The sequence below is a fragment of the Dendropsophus ebraccatus genome, chromosome 8 (assembly GCF_027789765.1).
Source record: "Dendropsophus ebraccatus isolate aDenEbr1 chromosome 8, aDenEbr1.pat, whole genome shotgun sequence".
Lineage (NCBI taxonomy): Eukaryota > Metazoa > Chordata > Amphibia > Anura > Hylidae > Dendropsophus > Dendropsophus ebraccatus.
The window spans coordinates 89,259,805-89,273,911 of record NC_091461.1 but is presented as its reverse complement, the minus strand read 5'-3'; the positions used below and the strand labels follow the sequence as shown (position 1 = coordinate 89,273,911).

At 46.1% G+C, this 14,107-nt stretch overlaps 1 protein-coding gene across 1 annotated transcript in view; it reads left to right on the top strand.

Annotated features, from left to right (window-relative positions):
* Positions 1 to 14,107, top strand: part of ZCCHC24 (zinc finger CCHC-type containing 24) — a 97,504-nt gene that overhangs the window by 22,288 nt on the left and 61,109 nt on the right. Inside the window, exon 2 of the mRNA XM_069980896.1 lies at positions 2,685 to 2,885. Within this exon, the coding sequence (XP_069836997.1) occupies positions 2,685 to 2,885 (201 nt within the window). The remainder of the gene's footprint in view (positions 1 to 2,684; positions 2,886 to 14,107) is intronic.

Here is a 14,107-nt window from a genome sequence, read left to right as displayed (position 1 = left end):
TGCCAGTAAATGGCGGCCATCCACTCAATTTCAACAGTGTAGGAACATAGCCTTTCCGTGTTTTCAATCCACTTCTGGTTTTAGTTGCAAAATACTGAGCAAAAATACTTTGTGTGTACATAGCCTTAGAATGTACCATAACTTGTCAGCCTATTGTACCTGCTGTATGAACTATAATCATGAAGCTTTTTTTTCTAGCAATCTAGTCTATGACCAATCTAGTCTAAAAGACCAATCCCCTGGCTACCTCTTATGTGCCACAACATTTCTTCTTGTTAGCAATAGCATCAGAACTCTGGAGAAATGTTTCTGCAGGAAGTGTAAATAAACCTTAGGTCATGGGTTAGCGAACCCTAGGTGGTGGGGTAGAGAACCTTGGGTAATTGAGTAGAGAATCCTAGGTGGTGGGGTAGAGAACTCTAGGTGGTGAGGTAGAGAACCCTAGGTGGAGGGGTAGAGAACCCTAGGTGGTGGGGTAGAGAACCTTGGGTACTCAGGTTGAGAACCCTAGATGGTGGGGTAGAGAACCTTAGGTAATCAAGTAGAGAACCCTAGGTGGTGAGGTAGAGAACCCTAGGTGGTGGGATAGAGAACCTTAGGTAATGAGGTTGGGAACCCTAGGTGGTGGGGTAGAGAACCTTAGGTAATCAAGTAGAGAACCCTTGGTGGTGGGGTAGAGAACCCTAGGTGATGGGGTAGAGAACTCTAGGTGGTGGGGTAGAGAACCCTAGGTGGTGGGGTAGAAAACCTTAGGTAATCGAGTAGAGTACCCTAGTTGGTGGGGTAGATAACCCTAGGTGATGGGATAGAGAACCCTAGGTGGTAGGGTAGAGAACCTTAGGTAATCAGGTTGAGAACCCTAGGTGGTGGGGAAGAGAACCTTAAGTAATCAAGTAGAGAACCTTAGGCGGTGGGGTAGAGAACCCTAGGCGGTGGGGTAGAGAACCCTAGGTGGTGGGGTAGAGAACTCTAGGTGGTGGGGTAGAGAACCCTAGGTGGTGGGGTAGAGAACCTTAGGTGGTGAAGTGTAGAGGTAGAGAACCCTAGGTGGTTGAGGTACCAGGACAATTACCCGTATTACGCTCCTGCTGATTCCACCCTGGATAGCTCCAACTGCAGAGTTTATAATTTTATTCCCTAATGGTACTTGTATTAAACTCATAACAAGGCATCTTGTATCATTAAATGAAATATTTTCCATCATTGGAATAGGAAGAGAATCACTTATAATCGCCCCCTAACCAATTTGTGGTCCCCTTAAATATAAAAATGTTTCCTTGAGGTTATAGCGAGAGGCCACACTAGTCTGCTTGTCTGTGCCGAGCTGTGAATGGGAAAAGTGGAATCTCGAAACGTGCTTAAAATAGATGCACATGAATTCTGCATCCTAGTCTATTTCAGAACTAGCCAAACCCTCCGTATGAACGCACTGCAAAAGATAGCTACGCAGAGTGTTATTTCAAGGCACTGTCATGAAGCTTAGCATCTGCTCATTTTTTTCCTGCTTTCCTTACATGAGGGGAACATATTGAGTAGCCCCTTAACATGTTTCTGGCTTGGGATCTCTCAATGTTCATAAAAAATTTGTATAAGAGACGGAGAACAGAGACAGCGCTGGCGCAATCCAAATGTGTTCTAAAGTAACCTGTAAAAGACCTTTGAATATTGTCAAATCCAGTTACTTTCAAGTAGTCTATTGTTTACAGTGCTTGGAGATACTGTATACCGGATTGGATGGCCTAATCCGTGATATCTCGGGCCATAAACCTGAAAACATACAGAAAACCCCAGCAAACTCCACATCACTGTTGTCTTGCACTTTGTATTTCAGGGCAGTGAAATCATTTTGCGATGTCCTGCCAATTGTTTGGTCCTGTTTAATTTTTCTAGCCCCCTTAATCTGCTTTATTTGCCAAACACAGGGCGGGTTCATCAAAAGTCCTCGAAACATTTTCCGCCATGGAAAACTTTAGCTCGACTTTGTGCTCACTATTTATTCCCAGGGCTTCACTAGATAATGTTAATGATGTACAGAGTGACTTTATGTAATTTTATTATCAGCTACAATAGGAATGTAATCTAGAAAGAGAGGCAACAGCGCTGGGGTAATGTTTGTGTTACAGGGAGGAGACACTTTTACAAATGATGAAAATTGGAGCGTGGAGTAACCTCTCATAATCTCCTAGGACGTTTTTTCCCTTGCTCCAAAGGTCATATGTCGCTCTTTGAAGCACAGGCATGGTTAGTGTAATCGGGTCAGTTTAGGTGATGATATAAATGAGGCTAAGGGTACTATTACACGGAAAAGAAAAATACATACCGATCCAGGCTGCAGGGCTCCTCTTCCTCTGTGCTTCTCCCCGGGTCCGTGCGCTCCAGCTTCACAGCAGCTTGTGTCAGCTGACAGGCCGCTCGGCCAATCACAGGCCGGGACCACCGCGGTCAGTGATTGGCTGAGCGGCCTGACATCAGAGTCAAGTCCCTGCAGCCCTTTAACGATTATCGGAACGTGTAAAAGGCCCAGTAAACGAGTGCCGATCTAGCAGATCGGCGCTCGTTTACAGGTATTATCGGGCCCATATCGGCCCGTGTAATACCACCCTAAGAGAAGCTGTAGAATTAGTACATGTAGGCAGACATGTTTCTTCCAGAGTGTATAACGCTGTCTTGTATGTCCCAAACAGGCACTGGGCAGCAGCCTTTATAAAAACGCATCTCCATATGGATCCTTGAACAACATAGTGGATGGGCTGAGCTCACTCACCGAGCACTTCTCAGAAATCTCCCTCACCTCGGAGAACAGGAAACCCAGCAAGAGGCCCCCTCCAAACTACTTGTGTCACCTCTGCTTCAACAAAGGTCACTATATAAAGGACTGTCCACAGGTAAGGCAGATTTTTTTGTACGTTGCTATACCTAAATATCAGGGTGAATTTTACATATCAATGTTCAAGAATGGTTGGCAAAAGATTTCATGTTCTAATGTGGACCCATTAACGCTAGAACAAACCCTGCATTAAAGGGGTATTCCCTCCCAAAATAATTTTTGCATTAATACGTTGCCCACCCGTAGCTTTCCATCTTTCCAATATAAAGTTATTATGGATTCTGCACAGTTTTGCTGTTACCTAGAAGCATTCACCCCCACCGAATGCATAGAATCATCAGATCTCAGTCCAACCCGACACGCTCCCTGCTCCTGGCCCGCACCCTCCGAGACGGCATCACGTGTCCTCCCTCTCTTCAATAGGCCGGGTTACCGCTTCTAACCCAGCACACTGAAGCGAGGGAGGACACTGAGACAGTGACAGCAGCTGCTGCTGATCACTGTCTCCCTCTCTGACAGCAGCCCCGCATCCCCTGCATCTCACCACCCGGTGGTTGTCTGACCTGATTTTACCTCCCGCGGACCCCCCCCCCCCCACGCTGCATCTCATCCCCCCCGGTGGCCGGCTGTGGCAACGTCCACACACACCCCGCTTCTCACCTCCCAGTGCCGGCCGCGGACCGTCCACCATCCCCTCCCCCCCACATCTCATCTCCCGGCAACGTCACCTTCCGGCATCTCACCTCCTGGTGCCGGCCGCATCTCACCTCCCGGCATCTCACCTCCTGATGCCGGCCGCATCTCACCTCCCGGCCGCGGCAGCGTCCACCATCCCCTCCCCCCCGCATCTCATCTCCCGGTGCTGGCCACAGCAACATCCAACCCCCCCCCCCAATCTCACCTCCCGGGGGCCGGCCGCATCTCACCTCCCGGCTGCGGCAACATCCACTAACCCCTCCCCACCCCTGCATCTAATCTCATCTCCCGGTGCCAGCCGCGGCAACGTCCAACCATCCCCTGCATCTCATCTCCCGGCAGTAGCGGATTACAATAGCGGCGTTCCGGGCGGCAGCCCGGGGCCCTGAGCTCCTGAGGGGCCCATGACCACCCAAAAAGACTTATACTTTCAGTGGTGTACTGTCTCCTGGCTACACTTCCGCCATGATTTGCAAAAAATCACAGTTTTTTTATGACAATTTTGCACAAATCAGGACATCATGACATTATCTATACTGTACTATGAACGCCAGGCTACTGCTGCCATAGTTACAGTGGCGTGGGGGGGCCCAGGCTAGGTGAACAGCCCGGGGCCTATGGTAAAGTTAATCCGCCCCTGTCTCCCGGTGCAGGCTGCGGCAACGTCCAAACCCCCCAGCCCCCCCCCCCCCCCCCCCGCATCTTACCTCCCGGTGCCGGCTGCATCTCACCTCCCGGCCGCGGCAACCTCTACCATCCCCTCCCCCCCATCTCATCTCATCTCCCGGTGGGCAACGTCAACCCCCCCAACATCTGACCTTCCGGTGGCCGCCTCTCAACAACCCCCCTGCAGGCGACAACCAGGAGGTGAGATACAGCATGGGGACATCCCATAAGTGTCTTCCACTCTGCAATATCTGTTGCATTATCCCCAGTAATCTAGGACAGAGGGGAAGACACTTATGGGATGGCCGGGAGCAGTAGTTTAACAGACTGGCATCACACTAACATGGTGGCCCCCGCCGTATATCACCTCCTGCTGGGATTTTGGGGGGGGCGGGGGTGGACGTGCCGCGGGAGGTGAGATGCGGGTGGGGGTCATGTTAGTGTGATGCCAGTCTGTGGAACTACTGCTCCCAGCCATCCCATAAGTGTCTTCCACTCTGCCATATCTTTTGCATCATTCCCCGTAATCTAGGACAGAATGAAAGACACTTATGGGATGGCTGGGAGCAGGGCCGCCATCAGGAATTTCGGGGCCCCATACAACCAAAGTGTCTGGGCCCCCCACATTAATAAAAAAAAAAAAAATTGTGTGTTCGACCCACGCCTTGCTGGGGGGTATAATTTGGTTCAGATCAATTCTAGAGAACTGGCTCATATACCCCATTTTCCCCAGTGGCTTAAAATGTAACCTCTGTTATACAGTTATAAAATTATAGAAATTAAATGTGAACAAGGTGCAATTCAAATAGACACTTACTTGTATAGCTGTCTCTTGTGCTCTGTATGCAGTGCATTATATTCACCCTTGCAACGTACAATTTATAGCGTGTCTACAAGCCCAGCGGGGCTCATTATGATGGAGACTAAAACTTATACAAGAGTGGGGTAGGGGTTCCCCTGTATTCAGAATGCTGTTGAGTACTAGGCAATGCCCCGTTTGGGGTTATTGAATTTCGAGGGTCTGGGGGGGGCTGTTTGATTTGTATATGTTCACCAATATCCCCCCCCCCCCCCCCCCCCCGGTATGCTCACTAACATAGAATATGTTGATAAGGCTAATATAATGAGGCTGTTCCATGTTAGTGAGCATATACAAATCATCCCCCCCCCCAGGCAGACTAGTTTAGCTCACCCAAGCCAGTGATAGCGAATACATGGCGGTGAGAACGCTTTCTAGAAGATCCTGTTTGTGCAGCAGAGGTGCCTTTATCCTGCTCTGCATAGACCCTCGAAAATTCAATAATCCCAGATGGGGCATTGCCGAGCACTCAACAGCATTCTGAATACAGGGGAACCCCTACCCCACTATTGTATAAGTTTTAGTCTCCATCATAATGAGCCCCACTGGGCTTGTAGACACGCTATAAATTGTACGTTGCAGGGGTGAATATAATGCACTGCATACAGAGCACAAGAGACAGCTATACAAGTAAGTGTCTATTTGAATTGCACCTTGTTCACATTTAGCTTCTACAATTCTATAACTGTATAACAGAGGTTACATTTTAAGCCACTGGGGAAAATGGGGTATATGAGCCAGTTCTCTAGAATTGATCTCACACACAGACACCAGCACACATGTATACAGACACCAGCACACATGTATACAGACATACAGACACCAGCACACCAGGGCACGATGAAGTTTGAACTTCTGCAACCTGGAGAAATCACCTGATATCACCTGCAGTCCTATGTAACACCACATAACACAGTGGTATCTCTGAGTACAGATAATGTAGTAGATTTCACCTCCAGTCCTATGTAACAGCACAGATAACACAGTGATATCTCTGAGTATAGATCATGTAGTAGATGTCACCTGCAGTCCTATGTAACAGCACAGATAACACAGTGATATCTCTGAGTACATATAATGTAGATGTCACCTGCAGTCCTATGTAACAGCACAGATAACACAGTGATATCTCTGAGTACAGATAATGTAGTAGTCACCTGCAGTCCTATGTAACACCACAGATAACACAGTGATATCTCTGAGTACAGATAATGTAGTAGTCACCTGCAGTCCTATGTAACACCACAGATAACACAGTGATATCTCTGAGTACAGATAATGTAGTAGTCACCTGCAGTCCTATGTAACACAACAGATAACACAGTGATATCTCTGAGTACAGATAATGTAGTAGCTGTCACCTCGGGGCGCCCCTACTAAATGATGTTCTACAAAATAAGAAAAGTGTCATACAGGGACTCACAGGTGACGTCTTCTTTGATCTGAGGCGTTACTTTCCCTTTTCCTCTCCATCCGGCCCAGACCTCCATGATGATTCCTTCCAGATATGTTTCATCCCCTTAGAACCTGCGAGACAAACAATTTAGGCTCCGCACATTTCTAGCAACTTCCTTTCCTTTCTCCCCCCTGTAGGCTCCCATAGTAACTGCGCTGTGTGGGATGTCCCCTGTATGTAGGATTCCCTGCTGTGCCCCCTGTATGTAGGATCCCCTGCTGTGCCCCCTGTATGTAGGATCCCCTGCTGTGCCCCCTGTATGTAGGATTCCCAGCTGTGCCCCCATGAACTAATAATGCCCCCAGAGGTACCCCCATGCACTAATAATGCCCCCAGAGATGCCCCCATGAGTTAATAATGCCCCCAGAGGTGCCCCCATGAACTAATAATGCCCCCAGAGGTGCCCCCATATACTAATAATGCCCCCAGAGGTGCCCCCATATACTAATAATGCCCCCAGAGGTGCCCCCATGAGCTAATAATGCCCCCAGAGGTGCCCCCATATACTAATAATGCCCCCAGAGGTGCCCCCATATACTAATAATGCCCCCAGAGGTGCCCCCATACACTAATAATGCCCCCAGAGGTGCCCCCATATACTAATAATGCCCCCAGAGGTGCCCCCATATACTAATAATGCCCCCAGAGGTGCCCCCATATACTAATAATGCCCCCAGAGGTGCCCCATATACTAATAATGCCCCCAGAGGTGCCCCCATATACTAATAATGCCCCCAGAGGTGCCCCCATATACTTATAATGCCCCTAGAGGTGCCCCCATATACTAATAATGCCCCCAGAGGTGGCCCCCATATACTAATAATGCCCCCAGAGGTGCCCCCATATACTAATAATGCCCCCAGAGGTGCCCCCATATACTAATAATGCCCCCAGAGGTGCCCCCATATACTAATAATGCCCCCAGAGGTGCCCCCATATACTAATAATGCCCCCAGAGGTGCCCCCATATACTAATAATGCCCCCAGAGGTGCCCCCATATACTAATAATGCCCCCAGAGGTGCCCCCATACACTAATTATGTCCCCAGAGGTGGCCCCATACACTAATAATGCCCCCAGAGGTGCCCCCATACACTAATAATGCCCCCAGAGGTGCCCCCATACACTAATTATGTCCCCAGAGGTGCCCCCATATACTAATAATGCCCCCAGAGGTGCCCCCATACACTAATAATGCTCCCAGAGGTGCCCCCATATACTAATAATGCCCCCAGAGGTGCCCCCATACACTAATAATGCCCCCAGAGGTGCCCCCATACACTAATAATGCCCCCAGAGGTGCCCCCATACACTAATTATGTCCCCAGAGGTGCCCCCATACACTAATAATGCCCCCAGAGGTGCCCCCATATACTAATAATGCCCCCAGAGGTGCCCCCATACACTAATAATGCCCCCAGAGGTGCCCCATACACTAATAATGCCCCCAGAGGTGCCCCCATATACTAATAATGCCCCCAGAGGTGCCCCCCATACACTAATAATGCCCCAGAGGTGCCCCCATATACTAATAACGCCCCCAGAGGTGCCCCCATATACTAATAACGCCCCCAGAGGTGCCCCTAAAAAAAACAAACATCCTACTCACCTAATCCGCGCTGTGCAGGCAGCAACTCTTCCTCCTCCTCTTCGGGCTCCATCTTGCGAGCCGCAGGGACGGGACTTCCGGCAGACGTGATGACGTCACATCATCACGCCTGCCGGAGGGGCACATGATCACGGCCCGGCCTCCCATAGGCTGCTGGTATGAAGTGCCGGCAGCCTATGGGAGAGAATACAGGAGGAGGACGCTGACAGGTCCTTCTCCTGTATTCTGATCGCTTTAATGTTCCGCCCGCTGTGCGGGCGGAACATTAAAGCGATCAGTGCATCCCGAGAAGCTGCGCGGCCGCAGCTTTTCGGGATGCTCAAAAACAGGTGGCAAGGGGGGCCGTGCGGACCCCCCTAGCGACCACTTGTACTGCCCTATCGGCGGCCCTGGCTGGGAGCAGTAGTTCCACAGACTGTCATCAGGATCATCAGGCAGAAGCAATGCATGATGGGAAATGTAGTTTCCTATCTTGGTTATAGTTCGGCTATTATAAAAACTTGTAACTCAGGAAGGGCAGCAGCTAGAAAGACGGGAGACGGCTCAAAATACTCAGGGGGGCTTGGTGAGTAAGGCCAACTAGGTTTGGGAGCATTACATTTTTTTAGCTCTTGGGGGGAATACCCCTTTAATACTAAGTGTGATCTGCCATAACTTTAAAACTAGGGATGGTCCGAACCAAGTTCGGTTCGGGCTTGTACGAACCCGAACTCTCTGTAATGATTCCCGCTGTTTGCCCGCTCTGTGCAGCGGGCGGATCCAGCGGGAGGACCGCCTGGAAAACTGGGATACAGCCATAGCCATAGGCTGTATCCCAGTTTTCCAGGCGGTCCTCCCGCTATATCCACCCTCTCCACAGAGCGGGCAGACAGCGGGAATCTGATGCCGAGCGTTCGGGTTCATACGAACCCGAACCTCGGAGGGTTCGGACCATCCGTATTTAAAACTACTGGCAGGTGATTATCTTCTTGCAATGGCATCTATTAGGCAGGGGATGAACAGTCAGGCCTTTAAAGGGAACCCGTCACCAAGACAATGCTATCTTATCTATCACCATCATGTTATAGAGCGGGAAGAACTGAGCAGATTATTGATATATATCTTGGTGGAGAAAGATTTAGTATAACTTGTAATTTGTTGATTGAAATCCCTGCTCATTCTGTGGTAAGGAGTCCAGTGGGCGGGGTCACTCAATGGACTGGACTCTTTAGCAAGAAAGCATCCGAGATTTCAATCAATAAAGTCTAAGTTATACTGAATCTTTTTTTCGAGATATATATATTAATCCCTAGACACCTGTCACCAGACGACCCAGGATGTAGCCATACGCCCTAAATCGTTGATGTGTTATGAAGCGCACTCAGGAGTGGAGAGTACTTAATAGTAGGTTAATGACAGGCTGCACTGATCGCTCTGCACCTTGTCATTAACCCCTTTAACGCTGCTGTGTTTAAGTGTAAGTGGCAGGAGCAGCTCCTGTCACTTACTAATCGGGGGCCCCACAGTGTGACTGCAGGGGTCCGGATTGCTGTGCCGGACCATCAGAGGTCTCTTACCTTCCTCCATGCGGTCCGATAACAATGATCAATGCTATGCCTATGGCATAGCAAAAATCAGAGTATGCAATCTATTGATTGCATGTAAAAGTCCTCCAAGGGGACTTAAAAAAATAAAAAAAAAATGTTTTTAAGAATATCCCAAAGCCCCTCTACCAATAAAATTTTAAAATCACCTACCAATCCTATTATATAAATAAAACTATATAAGTAAATAAACAAATGAACATATTATATACAGTGGTATGCATAATTGTCCATTCTATCAAAATATAACAATTGTCATCCTGTACGGTGTACGGCATTAACAAAGAGAGGAGAAAAAGTGACAGAATTGCAAATTTTTTGTTACTATATATATATATATATATATATATATATATATATATATATCTTAGAAAAATTATAAAAAGTGATCAAAATGTCCAATCCACACAAATATGGTATTAATAAAAACTAGAGATGCGCAAAAAAATGATGTATCATATAGGCCCATAAGTGCAAAAATAAAACCCTTATAAGAGTCACAATCGGGCCATTTTATTAATAATTAATTGCATAAAAAAGGATTTCTTTACAACAAAAAAAATAAAACATTAGAAAATCTGTGTAAACCTGCATATGGCTGTGTTCGGACTGACCTATAGAATAATAGTATCTTGTCACTTTTACCGTATAGTGCATTAGGTAGACACAGGAACCCCCCAAAAGTTACCATATTGCATTCTTTTTTGCAGTTTCACCAATTTTTATTTTCATAAATGTTATGGTAGAATATAAGGCACGATTACAAAGTATACTCGTTCCTGTAAAAAACAAGCCCTTCAAAGGCAGGCCTTGAAGAGTGTTCCCTGTATGCAGTGCATAGTACCTATATAATGGGGGTCTACGAAGTGACAGGTGGTATAGTATGACTGGGGGTGTCACTTACCTGGGGAAGAGATAGAGTCCTGCCATTATTGTAGGTATCGCTTGTTCCACCTACCCAAGCATTGTTGCAGACCTTCATGTCAGTAGTATTATTTACTGTTTATAGGGCCTTATGGAGTTACCCAGGTCCAGAAAGAGCATGTTATCTGATAAAGGGCGGGCTTATAATTAGAACAAATGCAATTCATTAGTTTGGTGGAGACTTGCAGTAAAAGCAAACAGAAAATGACATGTACGTTAAACATCTCAGTGTAAACACTATGGTCAGATGACTGCCATGGGTACTAAATAAAGAACTTTTTAGACTGTGACCAAGTAACCAAAAAAAAAAGTAAAAAAAAATCAATAAAAGTATATAGTGCAAACATATTCTGGCAACTTTTTACATGTGGAGAAGTAACACACAATGACAGTTAATGAAAATAAATCAGGATAAACATCAACAAACAAAGAGGGAAAAAGAAGGAGGACCTTGCCTGCAAGAGCGAGATATGTAGGGTTTATTCGTTTACTAATTGACCCCAGTAACGCAAGTGAATAGCGAAAAATGGACATCCAGCCGAGACAGTGTCTTATACCCTACGCTCAACTATAAGTACTGCTAGCCCCATATTGATCCTGTCCCTCCTATCTGCTACTTGCTTAGGGCATCCGTTCTGTTAACCCCTTTATATCTAAACAATCTGCACAGTTCAGCAGTTTCTCTTGTAAAAATAATTCAGCATTCAGCTTTAAAGATACTTCAAATAAAATCCATATGTTTCTACAACCCCCTCTTTACCTTCCTAAAATAATAGTTCCCCCCTTCCTTGTATCAGCTGGATTGGGTTACCAAAGTGAAATCAAGAGGAATTCCGGGAACAGCTGTAACCCTACCCTCCCGTGTGTACATACTCAGAAACTAGCTGCATGCCTGATAGCTTCAGGAGTTTTTCATTTGTGGAGAGCTCACATGACAAATTTGCAAGAAAGTCTCTTTGCTGTAATCTGCATTGGCAAAGAAACTCGCCATGCTACATCATCTTCAGCTTTCAGGGTTACTTACTGTAACAGAAAGGCTTGAAATATACATAATGGCTGAGCTGATCTGTGGCCAACTGTAGCTTGTAGAGCAGGGCTGTGCTAGTCTTCCCATAGCCCAAGGCAAAGTATGGTGCCCAGAAATAAGCATAGGCAATTGCAATAGAGCCCTCTAATGACACTCACGTGGTTCTCAGGTTTGTGTTTAAAAAGAAGATCCCACCGTAGCAGCCACTTATAGATACATGATATTAACAAAACTGATTAAATAGGTAGAGATGAGCAGATCTCGAACACGTTTGGGTCTGTCTGAACCCGAGCGTGCGGCATATGATTACTGATGGCTGCAGAAGCTGGTTGCAGCCCTAAGGCTGCCTGGGAAACGTGGACACATGCATGGACTGTATCCATGTTTTCCAGAACTACTAGGGCTGCAACCAACTTTTGCAGCCACTGGTAATTAAATGCGGCATGCTCAGGTTGGGACAGACTGAAACATGCTCGAGATCCGCTCATCTCTAATAGCTATATATTTTCTCTTGAGCATTGCGAGCATTTGATAAAAAATGCCAGAGCCATGGAGAGTTTCATATTTCCCACTATTGTTTAATATTTGAAAAATGTAGTGATCCTTACATTCAGAAATGGGGTGAATTACTGTTCGTTACCAATTAGAATATGTAGAAACTGAAATCGGAAATTGTATCTTTAAAGGGGAACAATTTTTCAAATTAACTGGTAATAGGAAGTTATGTAGATTTTTAAATTACTTCTGTTTAAAAATCTCCAGTCTTCCAGTACTTACCAGCTGCTGTATGTCCTTCAGGAAGTGGTGTATTCTTAACAGGCTGAAACAGTGCTCTCTGCTGCCACCTCTGTCCATGACCGCTACTCTCCAGAGCAGTTGCAAATCCATTAAGAGAACCTGTACTGCTCTGGACAGTTCCTGTCACGGACAGAGGTGGCAGCAGAGAGCACTGTTTCAGACTGGAAAGAATACACCACTTTCTGTAGAAAATACAGCTGCTGATAAGTGCTGGAAGGCTTGAGATTTTTAAATAGAAGTAATTTACAAAAAAAATGGGGTCCCCCTTTAATTGGTTTTATTTGTAATAGACCACCAAGCCTCTGACACAGGGTTAGAATTAAATTTTTTAACAGTTCCCTTTAATGTCTCACGGTGGCCGTCAGCCAGACAGGAGAAACTCTGAGAAGGAGGAGATGTTATCATTCTGACTCCTCCCATTAATGAATGAGCAAATTAGCAGCAATCCCCTAATGGTTTGTCTTTCATTTTAAGACTAGCAATAAACAGGAATGACTAAATACTTTGTTTTAAAGTCTTACAGCGATCCAAGTTGAATATATGGAACATCTGGAGGGGAGTAGCTTCAGGTCACCGATACAGTCGTGTTCCACAGGGCCCTCCCCCAAAGCCCCCCCCCCCCCTTCCCCCCAGATTATTATAAGACTTTATAGTATAAGAATATATTGTTGAATCATTTCTTTTTTCTTCTTTGTCTCTTGTTGCATTTGCACTTGGTTTTACCACATAAGCAAACTATATCAATCCACTTACCCATAGTGTGTAGACCTGTTTATTCTGACAGTCTGAAGGCCACTTTACAACGCTCATCAGCCCAATAACGGCCATCAACTGACAAGCCAGAAAGTGCTCGCTCATCAGCTGATCTTATCTTTTGTGTGGCTGTAAAAATCATTGTTATTGCCCGCACATCTCCCTGTCTAAACAGGAGATGTGCGGCCAATAACAATTTATTTGAATGGCTGCATGAGCGAAATAGTGATCGTTCGTGTGGCCCAGCAGTGTGATTGATCCTATTTTGCATAGGCACCACCAGCCTTTTTGCCACCGTACATGGCCAAATATTTAGAAGTATAGGAGGACCTTTAGACTTCACTGTTAGGGTATGTTCAAATAGTTAAAAACCACATGTTTAAACTGACTCAAAAACACATTTTAAAAAAGAAAATTGTCGTGGTTTTGAAGGTACAAGTGTTTTAGATTTTTTTAGTTTATTTTTTTCCCAGCTCTCATTGATGTCAGTTTTTACATACCCTAAAACAGTGTCAGAAGTGGGATTGGGGGAGTGGGGGGATATACCAAGCCACTCAATGAGGCAAAGTGTTTAGTTACTCACTTTTCAGCATTGTGAAAAAACAGCAGCTTTCAGACCCTTCACGTTCAGCCATTTATATTGGTTTATTCTAAAGCTGTGACAGGTAAAGTGGACATTTCTAAACTGGTGTTTTTGTCTGACAATTGGTAAAAGTTGTTAGATCAGGTGAGTAACAGTTCGTTCGTTCATTGTCAGGTCGCATAGTACAGATTGCATATTTTCTTGACTACATTAGCTTAGTGCTCAAGAAATAAATGGCGGCTTGTATGTGTTATGGTGTCATGTATGCCGTGAAACCCAGTTTTAGGGGCCTATTCCACGGCGATAACAGGGGCGGATTAACTACC